Source organism: Quercus lobata, chromosome 7 (genome assembly GCF_001633185.2).
Source record: "Quercus lobata isolate SW786 chromosome 7, ValleyOak3.0 Primary Assembly, whole genome shotgun sequence".
NCBI lineage: Eukaryota > Viridiplantae > Streptophyta > Magnoliopsida > Fagales > Fagaceae > Quercus > Quercus lobata.
In genome coordinates, this window is record NC_044910.1 from 30385472 (window position 1) to 30408924 (window position 23453).

At 38.8% G+C, this 23453-nt stretch overlaps 2 protein-coding genes across 2 annotated transcripts; both read right to left on the minus strand.

Moving 5' to 3' along the window:
• Positions 1-3082: 3082 nt before the first annotated feature.
• LOC115953846 lies at positions 3083-4075 on the minus strand. The gene is made up of 2 exons (XM_031071662.1): positions 3846-4075; positions 3083-3660 (listed from the first exon to the last, which is right to left on the minus strand). The coding sequence occupies exons 1-2, from the start codon at positions 3916-3918 to the stop codon at positions 3380-3382; spliced, it is 354 nt and encodes a 117-aa protein (XP_030927522.1). The 5' UTR covers positions 3919-4075; the 3' UTR covers positions 3083-3379.
• Positions 4076-4302: 227 nt separating this feature from the next.
• LOC115952859 (probable serine/threonine-protein kinase PBL8) lies at positions 4303-9901 on the minus strand. The gene is made up of 6 exons (XM_031070190.1): positions 9460-9901; positions 8826-9166; positions 8580-8715; positions 5865-6001; positions 5648-5771; positions 4303-5099 (listed from the first exon to the last, which is right to left on the minus strand). The coding sequence occupies exons 1-6, from the start codon at positions 9509-9511 to the stop codon at positions 4612-4614; spliced, it is 1278 nt and encodes a 425-aa protein (XP_030926050.1). The 5' UTR covers positions 9512-9901; the 3' UTR covers positions 4303-4611.
• Positions 9902-23453: the final 13552 nt, after the last annotated feature.

Sequence of the window (23453 nt, forward strand, 5' to 3'; positions counted from 1 at the left end):
ATTTTACAATACTCTAGCATCCCAACTTTTGTTTATAATACAACACATTAAAATGATATTTCTACACAATAAAATAATATAACTCAAAACCCAAATAAAAACAAAAACCCAAATCACCTCTGCAACCACCTGCTACCACCACCACCACAAAGAACATACCCAAACTGGTTTTTATCTCCAAAACTCAGTACCCAAATTGATTTTTATCAGTTGAAAACCAAAGTCATCTTCAAGCACATAAAGAAGCTCCCTCTAAGTATACCCATCCATAATGTTGTTTTCTTGAAACCCCTGAAACCCCAACCACAAACTCATGGCCATTGAAACCTAGAAACCCATAGAGAAAACAAAACCCAGAAACCTCAGCCACCAAAGCCCATGGCCACGCCACCACCATCACCATGGCAACCCCCCCTTCACCACCATGAATCCACATATGACCCATAATAAAAACCCCACCCACTTCCACCACCAACACGGCAACCCCCAACTCCACCACCATGAACCCAAAAAAAAAAAAATCCATCCCAAAATCAAATCAAACCAATAGCAAAATTCCATACCCAATTCAACCATACCCACCTCTTCCTTTAAGCACCGGCCACAGCCAAAAAAAAAAAAAACCACAAAACCCAGAACTCCAAACCCACTGATCCACCACGATCCTCTACCCCAGAGCCACACAACCCACCACAACTTGCCACGATCCACATCGATTCAAAACCCAACCAACACAACCGGACTTGAGAGACCCACAAACTCATCAAACCCACGCCGGCTTGAGAGACCCACAACCCACGACCCACTTTAGCCATACCTAATTCAACCATACCCACCTCTTCCTTTAAGCACCGATCATAGCCAAAAAAAAAAAAAAACCCACAGAACCCAGAACTCCAAACCCACTGATCCACTAACCCACAACCCACACACCGGCGTGGAGGCCTAACCACCAGCACAAAGAGAGAGAGTGAGAGTTGAGAGCAATTCACAAAGAGAGAGGGAGACGAAATACTGAGATGAGGAAAGAGAGAGACTTGAGAAAGAAAATGTGTCTGGCATAGAGGAGAGAGAAAGAATAAAACAGATTATAAAACAAATACAATAGTTTACAGTGCCATCATAAAAGTAGGATGGCATTGTAGCAGTATTGAAAAAAATGTTACAATTCTAAGTTTTTACAATTCCGGATGGTGGAGGTTTTTGAGAGACAAATGCTAAATAGAGGCAACATATGACATTTAGCATTCCCATTGTGAATGCTCTAGTTCGCTTTAATAGTTGAAGAGACTCTATTAATAAGGAAATACCAAAACGCGCTAATTAATTCCCACCCCAAAAAAAACAACTCCTATTATGATTTTGGCTTTGATCAACAAGCCCATTCTTTCGACCATAAGACATTCCATAAATCTCTTTCATTTACTAGCAATAAATGAGATAACCATTCAGATTCCTATGGAGGGCTAGATTGAGTAGAACCATGTTTCTCAAGAGAAGTATGTATAGGCTAGCCATCACCTTTTAAGGTATTATTCTTCAAGGCTACTCTAAATGCACAGCTAAAAATTTATACAAGCATCACTTCCTCATAGAGAAAAGAATAGTGTGCACCCTCTAAACAAAAGACAAACATTAAGACATCCAACTACTTTTCCTCATAATATCTCGGTTACGCTATCGTTATTTTTAAACTACTCCTTTCCATCTCAAATCCAAGCATAATTTTCTATAACCCATGTCCTCTAACTCACTATATGAGGAAAAGACTCCTTTGATGACAATTGTTTCCAGTCAACCAATTTGTCATAGACTCCTTGGATGATAAATATTTCCTTTTCAAGTGTAATTATCTACCGATGAAATCCGTCTTCATGAAAAGCAAACATAATCATCCTCATCTTCATGAAAGTAAACATAATCATCCTTAAATGTAGCGTTTTTTTTATCTGTGGCTAGCTTCTGCTTTCAAAATAGTGGCACACCGCCGCACAAGTGCAGCACCTGACAAAAGAGTGACACGACCACCAACTCTTTCCGGCATAGATAACGAAGTAAAAATTTTGAACTTTTCCTTTGGACATTTTCATGAACATGAAATCAACATGTATTATTTATTGGGTTCAACAAACACTGATCCTCCCGTCAATTAAAAAAATAATTATGGTAGCCTAGCCCAAAATGCCTGATGAACTCTGAAGTCGGGCTCTCAATTTATTTGTTTAAGGGGGTGAAGAGTTTTTTACAATGGTAAAACCTTTTGAGGCCAACCTAATAGCCCAAGTGATGGAGTTTGAGGCCCAACTAAAATATTATCCCCCTCTGTGTGTTTCTCGTGAAGTCTCGGACTGCATATTGAGCTCCCTCCCCTTTAGCTATATCTCTCTTCTTTCTTCTAGTGTATCAATATCTCTCTCTCCAAATTTTCCAACCCCCCTTTTCACCCCTTTGGCTCCTATTTATAAACTTCCCTTAGTGGAGTTGTCATGATGATGGGAGAGGCTTTTTATCTTGGTAGGGCCCTTTTGGGATATATTCCTAACCAGATGAGACTCACTTCTCGCAACAAATTTGACTTATCTTGAAACTTGCAACCGCTGCCAAACGGTGCTCGGCAGGCAATTTCCCCCAAGGCACTATCGTTACTAATCAATTCAATTTCCGACCTGCCATTGATTTCCAAATTGATATAACCCACAATCTGCTACTGGGCCCATAGTTCTCAGGCATACAAAGGCTAATGAGTTGGGCCCATACCTAATGCTCGTACAATAATTAATTAATTAAATTGATCTAATCCAACCAACATTTATAAAACAACCTAATTAGAAAATAAAAGTTTGCCTAATATATATATATATATATATATATATTATAGGAGATGCGAACATATATTTTGCTTGTGAACTACAGCTACATATTAAAACGAAAAATACAATACCATAAGAATTGCTATAGAGCATAAAGCTATATTATATGTCAATTGCATCTATAAAGTAATGGAACAACTTATTCAAACTCCAAAGGCTTCGTAGTGATTTTAGTAAACATGTACATAGAAATGAGAGATGACAATGTAATGGATGATCGTACGCAAAACAACATAGTATTAATAAATAACAACAATAACAAGTATACAAGGGTGATTATATTTAGCAATAGCACCAAGAACAGATGTTCAAGTTAAATTTTGGTAACAGATATGTTTGAGTATATAAAAACTGAAAAAACTTGTACAGTTTGTGAAATGGTTTGTCTGCCGGCACATAGCAGATTTGATATTAGAACTGTTTTTTTTTTAGGGGTTCCAAGACTAGTTGGGCTTACGTGGGAGAGTTGAGGTGATAAGAGGATGGAATGGAAGGTGAAGACGGAAAGGTTAGACAGCACAAGAGATACAGTCGCATTTCTTGGGCACAAAAGCACAAACTCCGTAAGGCTTGTTGGGAAGCTGGCAGTCGATACCAAAGCAGCAAGGCAAGGTGGTGCAGCTGGTATTGGTGGCAGCAGCGCAACACTTGCATGGCAAACAAAGCTGAAAGGGTGCTAGCCTTCGTCGTGCATCATGAGAACTAGCCTCGAACAGCTGGTACTTGGTTGGACCCATGGGCTGTAATATTGCGGTTGATTGCTCATTTGGCATCAGCTCCGCGTAGGATCCTGCAGGCATATAATTTATTTTAACTAACCTTGACTCTATGTTTGGGTCAAGAGAGATTGAATTCGAGACTTGCTCAGAAATCAGAGAGAGAGAGAGATTGAATTGCAGCAGCCTTGCTCAGAAATCACAGAGAGAGAGAGAGATTGAATTGGAGCCTTGCTCAGAAATCACAACTAATACTAACCTGGAATGATGATGAACTGAACCAAGATGAATAGTGACAATAATAACTTGTAATTAATTGCGAAGCTGTCCATGGCTTACGGATGAACACACAGGGATGCACAAGTGCACAAGAGAGACAGATAACAGTGTTTTAATAGAATTGTGCGGTGGAGAGTAGTGGAGAATAGGCTTGTTGGGGAAGTGGGGCAATGAAATTGATATTTTTGTCTCCGGGGACAAGGGGAATCAACCACCAGACCAGACAACTCAAGTTTTCAGGCTTTATATGGGCACCTCCTTTTCAAATGCTGATGGCCAATGCCCAATAATTTAAAAAGTTAACCAAGTTCTATTCTACTAAATTGTCAGGATAAGCCCACTCAAAAAGCGTCAATATCTATCGGTTCACCTGAGCCCATACTAGCATGAGCTCACAAATATAATAATAACAATAATAATGACATTTACCCAAAAAATAAAAACAATAATCATGACAATGATGATAAGGATGTGGCACAATACATTTTTTGGCATTCACCTCGCAATTCTGCAACTAATGTTTACACGGTAAAATAGCTTTTCACATGGCAATTCCCGTTTGGTAAGCAAATGCGACAACAAACTGATACAGCACCAAGCCGAAGAAAAATAATCAACAAAGGCTTGGGGTCACCAGGATAAGATGTACATGAATTACAAAGACGCAAACAAAGCCATATTGTCATCTCAATACGGGGGTTGGGAGGAAAAGCACACCAAACAAGTATACAGATAGGTCAGATTTCTCATCTAACCCTGCATGCTGCAGGTCCCCCAGGGGAACAATTTGGGTTGGGAGATCGGCAACTAGCACCTGGACCAACATTATTGACAAACCTGTGATGCATCCGGTAATCTGGGATTCCACCCATGGCAAATGCACCGCCACCAACAGTCGATGATGATGAGTATTCATTCACACTATCACCACAGCTTTGTAGAGGTTCCAAAGTTTCAACTACATCACTCATCAAGGGCCTTGCTTTGGGATTCTGGCTCAAACAATAGTATGCCAAGCTGCAGGCTTTCTGTGCTGCCCTTACTGAATACTGATTCTCCAATCTTGGGTCGATTATTTGAAGCAACTTTCTCTTGTCATTCAGTTTTGGCCGGGCCCAATCTACCAGATTCTGCTCTTTGCTCGGTCTTGTCTTATCAACAGACTTTCTTCCTGTCAAAAGCTCGAGAAGAACGACTCCAAAGCTGTACACATCACTCCTGGCAGTCAGATGCCCTGCTCATTTCATATAGACTTCATTCAGAAAAGCCCGCAAACACAAATAATACTCCTGAAGCATAGAATTCATGAAAACTAGACACACAACATACAAAATCATTGCTGTTGTAATTCAATAAGAGCAATGAAAAGAAAAAAGAATTGTATTGATCCAATACAAGCCTTAAATAGTACTAATAACAATATGGCACCCACCAGCCACCCCACTCCAAATAACCTTGCTGTCAGTCATTTCTTAGAACTGTTGCAACAAAATGTCATTCCACCATTGAATATAAAAGACAGATCCAAATCCAAATCCAATTCCCAGTTTCTAACTTTTTTTATTGGGAAGCTCATATATGCACCCAATAGGTTTTGAACCTGCTACCTTACCCTCCACCCATTTTTATGGGAGGAGGAGATGCTGTTTGAGCTAGAGCTCGTTGGCTTCAATTTGCAGTTGATTAATCTTTCAATCATAGAAAAAGTTTTTCTAACTTCTTATTCCTAGATCAATTAGTTTCTGACAAATCAAGCTTTTTTGAGATGTGCAGAAACCTTACCGGTCATCACATATTCAGGGGCAGCATAACCATAGGTTCCCATTACTCGAGTTGACACATGGGTCTCATCACCTTGTGGTCCAGCTTTAGCAAGCCCAAAATCAGAAAGCTTTGCTGTATAATCCTGTAGATGCAAAGGCCAAGAAAGATGGTAATAAGAGAATTCCTACATTCATGAACCACTAAGGAGGGAGGGAAAAAAAGAAACACCACTTACAGAGTCCAATAATATATTAGAGGTTTTGAAGTCCCTGTAGATGACCGGCCTTTCAGCATTATGAAGAAAAGCAAGCCCTTTTGCAGCTCCAAGAGCAATCATCATTCTTGTGGCCCATGATAATGATACAGCAGCCTCTGAAGCCCTCAGGAAAAATCATATCAACTTTAGTTAATGAAATTATTGCCAGAAACCAAGTAAAATGTCATAATGTTGTCAGAAAAGTATATGACAAATCTTGATTAGCACTATCGTCCCCCCAATAAATCATCAAAAACTCATGAACCAAAACAGGCAGAATCAACACAGCAAATATAACTATTTTCATAAATATAAAAAGATTTAGTCACCAAATGCCAGCAGCAGTGTCACCAATAATCTATTTAAGTGCACCAAAAGGTTAATATTTTAACATATTTATTAGTAGACTGAGCCCTTTCATAAAAATTCACATATTAGATTAACCTGGTTGGCTTTTGATGCTCTCTCATATTATGTACTTCATAAATTGGCCAAAATGCAAAAAGAATCCTTTGGGTTTGGGTTAGTTGCAAACCAACCCTTGTGCTATAACTGACAGAAAATGGTTACATGGTGTGCACATGACCACTTTACTATTAAAAAAAAAAAAAAAATCATTTTGACAAAAATATGTGCGCAACACATGAATATTTTTTGTCAATTATAGTTAACAGAATTGAGATGTAGGGGTCAATTTGGACAATTCTTAAACCTCAAGGGTCAACAATACAAATTTGATAGTACAAGGATCAATTAGCAATTGACCCAAATTCCAAGCGAACTTTTTTGCATTTTTTCCCTCATAAATTTCACAAAGATCAAGCAGAAAATAAGGATCAGGCTCATATGTCTATCAAACTTTTCATCAGTTACACTAAGAAGTACTGAAGTAGCACCCAAATGTTGCTAGATCATATTACATAAGAAGGGAAGTGTAGTGGGAATATATCTAACACTGTTCACAAGGACTTTGGATAGCTAACAAAGAAACCTTATGAAACAAGTAAAACACAGTGAGGGTTCAGTTCATCATCACTCTTTAGAAATGTTGAGGGCCTTGGCTCGGTGCCCTGAGATGAGGTTAAATTTTGGAGACTGACAAATTGTACCAACCCCTTGGGCCATGGCCATGCACCTGCTACCTTTGAGAGTACATAATGCTCATCTTGTGGAAACCCCCTTTTAAAACACTTAATCACAGAGGCAGTTCATGACTTTGCTACCAAATATGGAAATTTTGGTGGTCCCTAAAAGTGTTTTGGAATAGCTTGATCAAATGCACAAACTTTTATGGAGTTTTCAATTGCTTAGAGAACTCAAATATATACATCTCACACACATTGCATCATTTTTCCACAAATGAGAAACAAGGCCCATTAGTTCACTGGTCCAAGACCTAGAACCACAGTCTTGAGCCTTTACTATCATACAAGTCTTTCAGGTTTAGGAATTAGAGTCTTCCTTTGAAAATTAAGCATTTTGAGGCTCTAATAAATTTCAACTCAATGAATTACATGTGGTCTGATTCTCTGTCAAGTGAGGAATGTATGAAACTTGAAAAGATCAAACCCAAAATCCAACAAACCCAATCTACTCTTTTTACTTTTTTTGTTTTTTGTTTTTGAAAAGTATTATTATTTTTTACTTGCTTCTTTTTTTTTTTAGTTAGTTATGTTTTATCCTGTCTTATTCATTGTTGTGCCTATCCTGCTTGATTCAATTGATATTGAAAAGGCTACATTTCATCAATACAGACAGGCTCTTTGGGCAAATTGGGTCAGTGATATCTCCCTATTATATAACCTATCTCACAACTGCCACTTGGTTTTCAAGGACTGATTTTAACAACAACAATAAAGTTCTTATCTTATAATGTAATAAAAGAATAAATTGACAACTCCTTCCTTCCAAAATGAATATACAATAATCTCTTTGACAATTATGATCAGACCTCTTATGGACCACGAGGCATCATTCTCACACACAAATCGTGCAAGACACATGTTGCTCTTTTTTTACTAGGACAATTGCTGCCTTACCACAATTCCCACTAAAATATCCTCTTATAGGTTGCCCATGCTCTAAATGATTCACGATAACAGGATCATAGCATGACAGAATGTCATTAGCTATGCCCTCCCAAACTCACAAAAACGCTCCCCAAGGCAAAAGAAAGGGTTGAATTGAATGAACTCAATTAAGGTCTCCTAAAGAAGGGAATGAGAACAAGATATCTATAAATTAGTCTTCTTCCCCCACAGTATTACCTCACTCTCCAGTCTCCTCTCAAACTTCAGCTATCAACCATGTCATCTAGCTTCTTATAATGCACCTTCTCCTTCAAGTGCAGGTGTTTACATCAAGTTGAGTGCATTGAAGCAAGCAAATTTATAGCAATATTGACAATGCAGTCATAAAAAGAAGTAGCCGCCACACATTATTATTATCTTTGTTACGCTCTAACTCAGTCTAGAAGGTGAACAGAAACGTAGCAAAACAAAAGTAGAAATCCTAGAACTGTATTTAGAAGAGAAACAGAGAGTAAGAATTAGGGGCACAGAACATGTTTTCACAGTTGCAAGAACACTGCGTTTGATAAAGTTACATTTACAATAACAGCTAACTATGGTTTACTGCCTATGAGAGTAGTATAGAAATCTGCAAAGAGAATGAAAGAAAGAAGATGTTGCATACTTCGAAAGAGGTGATTCTCAAGGCTGCCCCGGAACATGAACTCGTAAACGAGTAACCTGTGGTCATCCTCGCAACAATATCCAATCAACTTCACCAGATTGGGATGCCTAAGCTGGCCGAGAAAATTAACTTCGGTCTGTGATAGCAGGCAGCAGGTGATGATAATAATATGAATGAAAGATACATGTATGTAAATAATAATCATAATCATAATAGGAGAAGAGAGTCTGTGAGACATTGACATACAAGCCACTCTCGGTGTCCCTGAAGGCCCTCTTTGTTGAGAACCTTAACAGCAACGGGGAGGGATTTGAGGCCAACTCTGACATTCTCGTCGATGTAACCCTTGTAGACAGTGCCGAAACCACCTTCACCTAGAATGTAATCGGAGCGAAAACTCTTGGTGATAGTCTCGAGCTCGTACAATGTGAAGGCAATAACGTGAGTGTAGAGGAGAGCATTCTTTCTGGAGTCCTCGAAGTTGCGAGGGGTTGAAGAAGGATCACTCAGATCTGATATGGACCGATTGTACTTCTTGTCCTTGTCGGTGTGACCGTGAGTTGTTGGTAACATGTGGAGCTGAGGAACTGCTTCCAATTTTACATCTCTCAAAGGTCAACACTCAATAATGCACTTTGAATTGAACAATTTTTATAACAAGTGCTACTGTTTTATAATTACTTGAATTAATACTAATATGCAACATTTTTGAGGGCAAAAAAAAAAGGAGAGATTATGAAAATTGAGCTTAGAGAGAGTAGAAATGAAAGAGAGCAAGGAGTAGATCTGAACTCAGTGAGAAATTGTGAGGAAAAGCAGTAATAATTAATAAAGCAAAGAGAGAGAGAGAGAGAGAGAGAGGAGCAAGTAAGTAAGTAACCTTGAGCATGAGAAACAACGGCAGATTCCTCTCTAGTGCCGCAATTGCCCATAGTGGCTGTGGCTATGGCTGTGGCTGTGGCTGTTTGTGCAAAATGTGACGTGCTTTTGTGATGCTGCTTAGCTTTAGCTTTAGCTGTAGCTGTAGCCGCAATAGCAATAGCAGCAGCAGCTGCTGAGCTGAAGCTGACTTTTTATAACGACGAATCAGTAAGGATGGTACTAAAACTAGTGGCAGTAGCAATGGGAGTGAGAGTAGTGTGGTTGTTGTACAACAAACAAGAGTAGCGCTCGGAGTCGGAGTGGTTGTTGTGGTTGTGGTTGTGGTTGTGGTCGATGTACTCCTAATGGCCCAGACCCAGGGTTTCATTCTTCGCTGCCTTCTCTCTCTTTCACTCCCCTTATTTTTCCCCAGCTTAATAATAAATTAAATAAAAAGACGTATTGCTAATTTTCTATCACTAATAATATAAAATTCTCTCTCCTAAGACTTTTTTTTTTTTTTCAGTACTCCATAAAATTAAACAATACAATACATTTTTGTTTTTCTAAAATCTAAAGTATATATAATTGCAGAATACACTACAAACAAATAATAATTATATTATTTGAAATAAATAAAACTCAGCAACAAATTATGTTTCTGTTACCGTTCCCCAAATGTCACTCTCTGTCTCTGTCCGTGGCATCAATTTCAGTACTCACGAGACGAAAGGACTGAATTTCCGGGATAAATTTATTTTTTTTTTTTTTTTTTGAGAGTTATAAATTTATTTGTTGGACTTGGATCTTTTCTCCTACTTTTTTCTTTTCTTGGTTGGGCGTGGACATGGGCTAAGTAAATTTAATATTTTGAAGAGAGAAAAGAAAAGAAGGCTGCATTGCATTGGTAGTGGATAGAATTTAATAAGAGGCCCAAAATGGAAGTAATGGATCAATATCGGAGTTGAGCTGGAGGCCCAACAGAAGCCTTTCTCTTTTCAGCAAAAACAATGAGAAGCTGAGGCAGATCTGGTCAGAAAGTCAGAAACCCAACAAACGAACCTGGACTGGAGTTGGGACTTTCTTTTCTTTCTTTCTTACACGGCTCTCTCTCTCCCTCTACATCCTCTCCTTCTATAGAATTGGGTTATCCTATCCTATTTGGCTATTTCCATCTTTACGCAAAACCCTGCTTTGGTCTCCCATATTTTTCAGTTTTCCTTTTCCTTTTTTCCACTTTTGGATTATTCCCCATTGTAATTCGCAATTGTAATGCATTAAAAATATTAATACATATCCATACTTTGAGCTAACAAAAATGACTATGGACATGGATTACACCCACACCCACACCCACCATTTGCTTTAGTTCCTTCTTATTCCATATGTAGATAGTAGGAAGCGTACAACTTCAAAAAACAATGTTTGGAAATATAAAGTGGTTTTTACGTTTTAATTTGCTCTATCCTTAGTTGTTACGAGTCATAGAAGAGCATGTTTTCTTTCACAGTTTCATTATTAATGTTAGTCCTCTCTTTCCTCCTAACTTTTCTAATGTGAATTATATGCTTCTTCTTCTTTTTTTTCCTTCTTTCTTTTTCATTAAAAAGACTAGAACCTAAAAAATGGTGTACCCATCTCAACCCCCAAGCCAAGCCCAAAAAATTCAGACCGTCTCAATTTCATGTTTTTTACAGATTGATCCCAACGGGTTTTGCACATCTCTTCATAGTCCTATCACTCCATATGTAATTCCTCATTTCGGCTATGTTTTCCAATTGAGGAAAGGGGTATATATATAGATTTATAATTCAAAAGATTTTTAACTCTCCTGAACTATATATTGGCATTCAGCTTTGCCTTATGAAAGCTCTTGTCATCAGCATGTACATGTTCCACTCATACCTAGCAAAAATCACGTGGCACTTGCCATTTGATAAATAGTAGTATTTTGTTTCTTTTAAGCTAATATGCACGTGCAGGATTTGATGTGGGAATAAAATATCAAGAATATTTAGGGGTTCTTTTAGCATTGTGAGATTGTAGCTAGAACTAGAAACCATGGCCATAGACTTCACATCATTTCTATTCACTCACACAGACGACACAGGGCGTCTGTAAGATTGTTAGATGCTGGAAGGTTTGTTGTGATTATTATTCAAGGCATAATTGACATTTTGATGGATGGCAGTTAGAGAGTATATTGGGATTTAAACTTGGGTCATCGTTATGATCTGGAAAGGAGTGTATTATATTATATTATTTGGCTGATCGTGGAGGAGTGATATACTGATATGTATTATATTGATAATCATGGAGTGCTTTACTTTTACCTTGTATGAACTTTTGAAAAAAGTTTTTAAGATGGTGGATATTGGTTAATTTAAATTAGGAACTCCAAATATAAGTATAAGAAGTAGGCAGAACAAATTCAAAGTATGGGAATCAATGCAAGGAATTATGAATTTATATGAGGAATTGCGCTGGGTTAGGTACTTTTTATAGCTGGAACAAGATTCATTTACAAAGGAGACCAACCAACATATAAAGAGATCCTTCACAATAGGCAAAAGCATCCAAAACTTGTGAAGGCTAATTCAAACTTCAGACGATAGAGACTACGAGAGGAGCTAATAAAGCAATGTCCATTTACCTAACTGGTGGGCTACAATATTGACTGATGAGTGATGACAACATTAGACCTCTACGAGCTGTCACCAAGAGTTAAAATTATCTGAATTTAAATTTTAATAATTAAAGAAAGTGTTAAACATGTGTCGGCAAAAAAAATACTGCACACAAACTTCATCCTTTTATATTTTTTAAGTTGTAGGAAAAATCTTTTTTTTATGGGTCTAATTAATGGGTGCTAATTTAATCTTAAGTATATGTGTATGAAGCTTTTTCTTGAATACTTGAACCTCCTCTACACCTCATAAATACTTATAGAATGAAAATCACGTCTAAGAGTAGTATGTCAACTTCCCTTTTCACTTCGGTATTGAATTGTAGATGCCAGTTTTTCCTTGAATTCCCAGTGATTTCTAGTTTTCAACGGTAACAAATGACTCAAAGTGATTTTTGTACTCATTTGAAAGTTTAATACCCGTTATTCCTCAGTGCATAAATTCTATATCATTGATAAATATCTGCAAAAGTTTTATTGTTCACCTTTTATTTAGACCCATCTATCTTATTTAGTTGATTATGAATTTTGAAGGCCTTGCTATGAATTTCACAATAATGGTTACCAGAAGAACTAAGTTGATTTATTTTTCTCTCATAAGCTTCAGTTATCCGCTTGTATAGTTGTATGTTGTATCTCCCAATAAGCATTTTGGGTTTATTGATCTTACGAAGTGGAAAGCGTCTAATCTTTAAAGGTGATATGATTCCTAATAAACAAACTATTTGCTTAAAAAAAACATTCAGAGTATTTTTAATCTTTACAAATTGGAGAATCAAAATCAATCTTTGCAAAATGAACATTCATCTTTACAAATTTAAAGTGAGAAAAAGGAATGTTATGAGATTCGACATTTTACAAAACCACTAGTAGGATAAACACGTGGTATGGAACGAAGCTAGATTATTCTGAATAAGTGAAATTGCTTTTGACAAGTTATAGCCGCAACCTTCTCAAAAAAAAATAAAGTTATAGCCGCAAAAACACTTGTTTACGTACGTACACAACAAAGACACGAAGTGAGAAAGTTGAAAATGAAAGAGCATCAATAAAATGCGATTGGCAAGTTATAGCCGCCAAAAAAAAAAAACTCTTCTTTTATCTTCTGGTCTCAAAGAACGCTCTAATAAAAGTAAAATAGTTGAAGTGAAAGCTTAAATAAAAAGAGACCATGTTCATTAATTGGTTTGGGTATCTTCCCTCTCCGACCTATAAAACTCATTAATATAGACACCCCCGCACATGGACAGTTGACAAAGCGAAGAGAGAGAAAGGGATATGGATGATGAAATGGTATATATAATTAATTAAAGAAACAAGAGATATTAGATGTTGGATTGGGAATTTTTGATTTGTGAACGGGAACTAATGGAAATAGAATCATCGCCTTTATATCTGTGTTGGAGACGAGTTCCTGGGTGTGGGAATTGGAATTTGGTGGGCTCTCGATCCCACTTTCAGTTGGCACTAGCCACTTGTCCCTACTTTATGCTGCATGTCGCCATTAGAATATGAGATCAAGTTGGGATGGCAAAAGCAACTACCCATTTTACCAAAATATTATAGGTGTTAAAGAGACATAAAACCTCCCCCCGTTTACACGCACATGGATATATTATTTTCTATCACATTTGCATGCAACAACACTCTTATATGAGATGGACTAAAGAATGATGCTTCATGCAAATTTACGCATTCATAGTTACAATTGCCTTTTCATGTGTGTGTAAATGTGTATGTAACAGAATGTGTGTAATAAACACTACTTATGTATTGTATATTTCCATGTGAGGGGATTGTTATTTTTGCAACGCTTTATTTTCATTATTTTTCACCTTTTAAAGTCTAGGGGTAAAAAAATAATTTTATGTTTACAAAAATTCCGTTGTATAAATCTCTCAGTCCTAGTTATTAGGAAATTTCATCCTCAAACCAAAAAAAAATGCTTTGCGGATTACAAATCTCACAATTATATACCCTAATCATACCAAACACCACTTTCACCTTCTAGGACTTGCTGCTATCCTATTTCGTTTAGCATTTGTCTCATTTTGTTCCATACAAGGTTTTTCCTACCCCACCTTGAAGAAGAAACAATGCATACTCATAATCTGACCCTCCATCCAAGGGTGGAGCCAAAAATTTTGGTTTGGAGGGCCAAGTTGTGATGTTAATATATTAGTTAAGACAAAACTCTACACTCGCACATAAAAATTAATTTACTAAGAGAATTTATCATCTTCTAAATTTTAATGAGCATACAAAAGTTATGTATTTCTTCTATTAGACATGTACAATAAATTATCATTTTTTACATAGTTTAATTTGTTAAACCTCTTAAATTATATGATTTTAATATAATTTCTCTTTCTTTTAAGAGCACCATTGAAATAACTCAAAATTTGGAGGGGCCAACTTCAATTTTTACATGCTACATTTTTTAAAATGTAAATAATATAAGTATTATAAAATAATTTTTAAAAACTTTGGGGGGGCCTTGGCCCCCCCACCCTTGTGCGTGGCTCTGCCACTGCCTCCATCCTATTGCCATCTCTAAAGTCATCCACGTTCTTTATTAATTTCAAAATGTTTTCTTGCATTTTTTAGATTTTTTTTTTATAATAAAAAGAAACATATAAAATTTTCATTTACATCTTAGATTTAATTAATCACTAATATGGAGATTTGCTAACCTTTGGATTTGATAATTTTTATTATTGACCAATTTTATTTTATTTTTGAGTAAACAATAATATATTTATGACAAAACAGATTTCAACTCATGGTATATGTTTATAATGGTTGTAAATTCTCTCCACAAAATAAAAAGTTTGTACATAAACATCCTTTAAGAAATAGTTGATTAACAATTAAACAATAAGTGTTCAACTCATAGTATGCATTCCTTTAATTAACAATCAAACAATAAGTGATAAACTAAATATACAGAGACCTGGCTGAACTTAGACAGCAAAGTTGTGGCACGTGAGTAACAACCTTTTCTAGTCTCATTAGCAACATGACTTAAACTTTGAAGCACTGCCTATGGCAACCTCCACTTTCTTAACTCTTAGGCTATATATGTTTGGTTTGAGGAAAAGAGAGAGAAAGAAAGAGAAATAACTCATTGTCCTTTATTTGATTAGAAGAGAATAGAGAGGAGAAATAAAACACGGGGATAAATATTTCTATGGGTCCCATTGATTTTTTTTTTTTTTTAATTTTCCTTCCAAATCTATAAAATTAGGGTTTGTTTGGATATCGTTTATTTTGTTGAAACTGAAAATTTATTGTTGAAATAACTATAAATAAAGGTAAAAGTTAGTTGAAATAGTACAATGGAGCCCATAAATAGTACCAAAAAGTGCAGTGGGGCTCATGAAAAGAAACAAAAATAAGCTGAATAGTGAAATAATTTTCATTTTTAAGTGGAATCCAAAACCCTTAAAATTTTTTACTTTTTTTATTAAAATTACATTTATATCCTTATTTCTTTATATATTAAAAGAATAAAGGAGTAAAATATATTTCATCTCCTCTCCTTTACATCCAAACACCTTCTTTTTTTTTCTCTCTCTCTCTCTCTTTCTCTTCTCTTCTCTTCCCTTCCTTTCTTAAACAAATATAGGCGTAAGTGAGAAGTCCCGGTTGTGTCACTGTCCAAAGATAGCATTGGCCATCGGTCAGCCCAATAAGCATTTTTGTAATAACCTCAGCATTCACATCAGCTTGTGATTTTTTTTTTAATCTATTTTATTATAAAAACCAACTTTTTTCTATTTTACATATATTTCATCTCTCCTCTCCTTTACATCCAAACACATTTTTTTCTTTTTTTTTCTCTCTCTCTCTCTCTTCTCTTCCCTTCCTGTCTTAAACAAATATAGGTGTAAGTGAGAAGCCCCAGTTGTGTCACTGTCCAAAGATAGCATTGGCCATTGGTCAACCCAATAAGCATTTTTGTGATAACCTCAGCATTCACATCAGCTTGTGATTTTTCTTTTAATCTATCTTATTATAAAAACCTACTCTCTTTTTTCTATTTTACATATTCAATTTTCAAAACGCTTCACATCATATTATTTTTGTACACTACATTTTATTAAAATATCAATTTTTCTTGATTTTTTTTAATTTTTTATTTTTCTACACCCATAACGACCATCATCCACTTTTTTCCTTTATCCTCAAGATACATAAAGAAAGAATAAAAAAAAACTAAATGCAAAATGAAGTGTTAGTGTAAATTTACGCAGTTACTGTAGCAACTAGATGTGTTCACCAAACCACACAAACTGTAAAAACCGCATCAAAACTGCCTGCAAAATGACATAACCGCACTGCACTACAAGTAACAATGCAGTTTGCGGTTTTATAATAAGAAAACCACACAAACCGCACCGCACCGCACCCTCTCTATATATTAATATATTTATTTATTTTTAATATTAAATATATTATTAATAGTTTAATAACCCTAGTTTTCAAAAAAAAAAAAAAAAAACGTTTGATAACCCTAGCAAGTGTTAAATGAAAAGCCAACCCAAAATAAAGAAAAACTAGTTCAATAATTTAAAACTTGGCAAAAAAAAAAAGGAAAAATTAGTTTTGGGGTGGGTAGGAATAGCCCAAAATTTGAAAAATATACCAACTTCAAATCTCATCTTATACATAGCAACGCACATGTGACTGCAAAAATGAAGTGCGGTGCGGTTATAGTTTTGACTAAACTCTAAATCGCACCACACCACACGTGTAACCGCAAAAATAAGGTGTTGTGCAATTATTGTTTTAGCTAAACCGCACCACAAAGTACGATGCTAAAAATGTTCCAAAACCGCACCACGAACACCCCTAGTAGCAACTAGCATTTATGTATTTATATACAACTTTGCATAGTCTGGTATGGATGAATTTTGAGTTTGGCTAAAATGTGATACCTTTTCTATTATATTAATACTGATGCGAGTGCTCTTAAGCAAGTGTATCAATTGGAACTGAATATTTTGGTACATATATCTAACAATTTATGAAATTTATTCCATATTTTAGATTATACAAAATTTATATCATATTGAAATAAAAGTTTATATTATATCTGTAGGGCGTAAATGACTTATGGGCCAAGCCGAGGAGGATTATGGCCCAAGTTCAACAAAATAGACTTTGGGTACCGCCGAGGGTAGTTCAGTCCTCGGCGGACCCAAAGTTCCCCCTCGTAAAGAAGGGTAAAAACGGTATAAAACTGAAACTCGGAAAAAAGATCTAAAATATCCGGGGAAAGCTGCTGTTATTATCATTTAATGCTCTGAACCTGATAGAGCCGCAGTCTTTAGCTTTTACAACCACCCCCAACGACTTTGAATATGGGCTGATGGGACAAGTATCAATTTTGGAAAGATTGACCCTATACGTGGACGAAGGACAATGAACACAGGCGAATATAAAAGGAAAAAGAAGTAACCTAAGGAGGGGGTTGGGAAAAATGGCCAGAAACCAGAGCCTCCCAACCCACCTCCAGGAGAAAGACTCCAGGGGTGAAGGAAAACCGAAACTTGTATGTACACCACGAAAAGCCCACCGCCTGTCAACCAAGGCCTAGCCTTCCAAACCCACGCTCTACAAATGATATTGTTAGGGGCCTTTTCACGCGCGAACCCGACACTGTTACGGTCCGCCACGAAACGCGTCCTTACAATTGGCGCCGTCTGTGGGAAGGGCTTGTGTGTTGGTATAGGAAGTGGGTCGGTAGAGTTTCTTCGTTATATCTAACCGTTAGTTATAAAATTCTAGTATAAAGTTCCGTTTGGAACTACGTTTCTTGATTAGGGGCTTGGTTGAGAAGCTAACTCCCTTAAGGCCAAGGTCCCCCATAAAGAGCAAACTAGGCACTTTGTAACGTTAACTGTATGGATAAACTCTAGGAGCTTGGCTGAGGAGCTAACTCCCCTAAGGCCAAGATCCCGCACAAAGAGAAAACTAGGTTTTGGACAGAACCAAGGCATTGTATGGTCCTCAGACCCAAGCCTCAGGGGAAACCAACTACCTGGATGTAATGAAAACTAGGTTTTGGACAGAACCAAGGCATTGCATGGTCCACCGGACTCAAGCCTCTGGGGAAACCAACTACCTGGATGTGGAAAACTAGGTTTTGGACAGAACCAAGGCATTGCATGGTCCTCGGACCCAAGCCTCAAGGGAAACCAACTACCTGGATGTAATGAAAACTAGGTTTTTGGACAGAACCAAGGCATTGCATGGTCCACCGGACTCAAGCCTCTGGGGAAACCAACTACCTGGATGTGGAAAACTAGGTTTTGGACAGAACCAAGGCATTGCATGGTCCTCGGACCCAAGCCTCAGGGGAAACCGGGAAGCTTACCTGGATGTGGAAAACTAGGTTTTGGACAGAACGCAGGCATTGCAATGGTCCCTCCGGCACCCAAGCCTCAGGGGGGAAGAGGAGAGTGGATGTGGAACAACTAGGTTTTTGGACAGAACCAAGGAAATTGCGACGCCAGAACCCAGCCTCAGGGAAACCAACTACTTGGATGAGGAAAACTAGGTTTTTTACAGAACCAAGGCATTGCATAGTCCACGGACTCAAGCCTTTGGGGAAACCAACTACCTGGATGAGGAAAACTAGGTTTTGGACAGAAACAGGGCATTGCATGGTCCACGGACTCAAGCCTATGGGGAAACCAACTAGTTGGATGAGGAAAACTAGGTTTTGGACAGAACAAAGGCATTGCATGGTCCTGTGGAAAACTAGGTTTTGGACAGAACCAAGGCATTGCATGGTCCTCGGACCCAAGCCTCAGGGGAAACCAACTACCTGGATGTGGAAAACTAGGTTTTGGACAGAACCAAGGCATTGCATGGTCCTCGGACCAAGCCTAGGGGAAACCAACTACCTGGATGTGGAAAACTAGGTTTTGGACAAACCAAGGCATTGCAACTAGCCTGGAAAACTACCTGGAGGAAAAACTAGGTTTTGGACAGAACCAAGCATTGCATGGTCCTCGGACCCAAGCCTAGGGGAAACCAACTACCTGGATGTGGAAAACTAGGTTTTGGACAGAACCAAGGCATTGTATGGTCCTCAGACCCAAGCCTCAGGGGAAACCACTACTGGATGTAATGAAAACTAGTTTTGGACAGAACCAAGGCATTGCATGGTCCTCGAACCCAAGCCTCAGGGAAACCAACTACCTGGATGTGAAAACTAGTTTTGGACAGAACCAAGGCATTGCATGGTCCTCGACCCAAGCCTCAGGGGAAACCAACTACCTGGATGTGGAAAACTAGGTTTTGGACAGAACCAAGGCATTGCATGGTCCTCGGACCAAGCCTATGGGAAAACCAACTACCTGGATGTGGAAAACTAGGTTTTGGACAGAAACCAAGGCATTGCATGGTCTCGGACCCAAGCCTATGGGAAAACCAACTACCTGGATGTGGAAAACTAGGTTTTGGACTACATCCGGACTGTGGGAAAACTAGGTTTTGGACAGAACCAAGGCATTGTTGGTCCTCAGACCCAAGCCTCAGGGGAAACCAACTACCTGGATGTAATGAAAACTAGGTTTTGGACAGAACCAAGGCATTGCATGGTCCTCGGACCCAAGCCTCAGGGGAAACCAACTACCTGGATGTCATGAAAACTAGGTTTTGGACAGAACCAAGGCATTGCATGGTCCTCGGACCCAAGCCTCAGGGGAAACCAACTACTTGGATGAGGAATCAACTATTTAAAGAAAAAACTATGGCCTGTAAACCTCGAAATCCCTCCGAAGAGAACTCCGCGTTAGCAGATGGGTTAATACCTTGATTGCGCGGGTTCCTCGGCCTACCCTCGGACCCCCAGTATCAAAGGGGTTGGTGCGATACGGTGCAACATATTACCCCAAAAACACAACCAAAGTCCCTCGCTACCTAGTTACCCTTTCAGACGAATTATTTAGAGGTTATCGTTCTCGGACATTGGTCTAGCATGCATCACGTAGTACTCAGCGCTTATCCCGGTTAGTTCCAAGAATTTAACTTATTGGAAGTTACCATTGCTGTACTTGATAATATTTGTGAGTTTAAATTAGTAGGAACCTGTGTTAAAGTATTTTTTCTGCCTGGAATATCCTTAAGGGTAGGCTTGCATTTAATGTTCATGCATAAAGTAGTTGTTATGGAGAAGAAAGATATGTATGGAGAAGTAGACACATATTTTATTAAGACAAAGGAACAGTACAGTGTACAATGAAAAGCTGAAACAAGCTTACACTAAAGCTGACTGCATAAGTAAAGGAAAATACAAGCGAGTGGAGAGAAGGCCGTGGGGACAGCTCAGAGGAGAGGTTGGCTACTGCGCCGAGTTATTGTCTAAGGAAACCATTCCTCCATGCTTTTGCACGCCCGTAACTCAGGCAGCAAAAGAACCTGACCTCAGGCTAACACCATCTACAGAAAAGGTACAGGGAGCCGGAAGTTGGGAAGCCCCCGCAAAAATCTGCCTGCCACAAAGTAGACAGTGCTGATGGTGGAAATCCCTTTTTCTGACATACCAAAAATCGGGCATGACCAGAACCTGTTTCGGATTTTGACTAAAAGAGGGAGGAATACCATCTTCCCTCCATCAAGACGGAGGACTGGCTTGAATCTGTGCCATCCTTGTCCGTACCACATCACCTTGAGGATTCGGTGCCTCTGGAGCGCGCGGAGACCTTTCATCCCTATCCAAGCCTCAGACATCCTGCTTTGGGGCAGTGGCACTAGGGAGAGGGATCGCGGATATCGAAGAAATATAGTTCTGAAGGGAAAGGGAGAGTTCATGTGCAAGTGAGGTGATCCCCTAGCCCATTTATACCCAGAAGTGAACCAGTGGCATTTAATTCGCGCAGCGTCCCAAGGAACGCTACAGACAAAACGTCTCTGGCTCGATTTCCAACGTCGTCTGCAACCCTGAGATTAAAAGAGTCTCGAGAAGGTGCACCTCGAACATTGGGACGCCAAAAGGTACCGCGTGGTTAAAGGGTATGGTAACACCTCTTAATTTGTGGGCCCAGTAAATCAGCGGCCCAGGCCCATCCAGCATATGGGCCCAGGGACAGAACCAAGGCCTTGCATGGTCCTCGGACTCAAGCCTGTGGGGAAACCAAGTACAAAGAATTATAAAAATTACAAGTTTTTGGACAGAACCAAGGCCTTGCATGGTCCTCGGACTCAAGCCTGTGGGGAAACCAAGTACAAAGAATTACAAAAATTACAAGTTTTTGGACAGAACCAAGGCCTTGCATGGTCCTCGGACTCAAGCCTGTGGGGAAACCAAGTACAAAGAATTATAGAAATTACAAGTTTTTGGACAGAACCTAGGTCTTGCGTGGTCCTCGGACTCAAGCCTATGGGGAAACCAACTACTTGGGTAAGTAAAGACTTGAATTTCGTAAGATGGGCTACTTGATAAAAACGTTAAGTCACTTCGTCTACGGCTTAAACACCATAAAAGGTTAAGGCCAATAAAGGGGTAAGGAAGATGGTGGGACGCCTCAGCATTTAATCATATAAGAGGGCTATTCATTTGGCGGAGGATATATCCTTGGACGGTTATTTCTCGCACGGCATCAAGCCTTCGTTTTTCACCTCGGCTAGCATGGGGTAAGTATTACTCTTCGTTGGTCGGCCTTATTAGGCCAGGCATTTCTATTAAAGTTATGGCGACGTCTTTTTATTATCAAGTCTTTTGGTCTTAGTCGTCATTGATTTAGATACTATATAATCGTGTCAAGCAGCGTTTGTAGATCTAAAAAAAAACATGAACAAAATATGCGAAATAAGGTAGACAACAACCTTTATTAATATGAAAAATTGCTACAACATACAAAAAGGGGCTCAAACGAGCCTATACAAAATGTGAACTGCCTAAGCAACCATTACATCTGTAGTACAGAAAAGTAAACTGTCAAGCGTCTTTTAAACTCGTCTTCAAAGTTTCTCCAATCTCTCCTCATTGATGCTCATACTGAGAGAGGGACTCACTTTAAAAAAGAAAATGAATAAAGAAGATGGAGGACATGAGTAAAGAAGGAGGAGAAGAGGAGAGAGAAATGAAGAGACAAAGGGAGGAACAAAAGATAGAAAAGAAACAGCATCAGGGCGGAACTGGTGCTGGGAAGACTATAAGAAGAAGGCGGAGGAGGGCACCAAGGAGCAAAAGAGGGAGAAACAGAAGCACTTAGCCCCTGTCTCAGCCCTGACTCCTAACACGCCGGTGCCATATTAGGTACGCTCGTGAGGAGCCGGATGGTAACGATCTTGGGTGTTCTCGACTCAGTCACGTCGAAAGTTTGACGTGACGAGTCCCTGCTTCGGATTTTGACTGAAAGAAGGATGAGGTTGATTTTGAGTCTTCGCCATCCTTGTCCCGATCGAGCCATGATAAGCTTTATCGGAACGTGGCGTTTTTGGGAGGGGTGGGGCTTTTGCATCCCTTGTTGTTATGGTAAAGTATTTTACGATTAGGTGTATAAACCAGCGAGTAAACCGAATCCTAAGGGAGACTAAGTATTCCAGAGTCACAGGGGGATGAAAAGGGATTTTTGGTAAAAACAATAACCTCCTCCTGTCCTATTTATACAGAGGGCGGAGCGGGGGGCATTTAATGGGTTCAGATCTCCAAAGGAATCAGCAAACCCAAACACGCCGGTTCCACTTCCCCACCCCATCAAAATAAACCGTCGAATTAAAAGTAGTCTCGTAAATAGTAATTATTCAAAGCTCGTTTTGGATGCCCCAAACAATGAGAACGCTTCAAGCGCGAAATTAAAAACTATCTCGTAGACCGGTGAATCTCTTGGGCATATGAGGAACCGCCAGCGTGTTTAAATAGGCCGAGTGGATTGGGCCACAGGAAGAGGTTTGGCGTCACCAAAACCCCCCTGTCCAGCCCAGAGGTTGGACAGCCGGGTTTTGAGGGGCTAATGTAGGGCGTAAATGACTTATGGGCCAAGCCGAGGAGGATTATGGCCCAAGTTCAACAAAATAGACTTTGGGTACCGCCGAGGGTAGTTCAGTCCTCGGCGGACCCAAAGTTCCCCCTCGTAAAGAAGGGTAAAAACGGTATAAAACTGAAACTCGGAAAAAAGATCTAAAATATCCGGGGAAAGCTGCTGTTATTATCATTTAATGCTCTGAACCTGATAGAGCCGCAGTCTTTAGCTTTTACAACCACTCCCAACGACTTTGAATATGGGCTGATGGGACAAGTATCAATTTTGGAAAGATTGACCCTATACGTGGACGAAGGACAATGAACACAGGCGAATATAAAAGGAAAA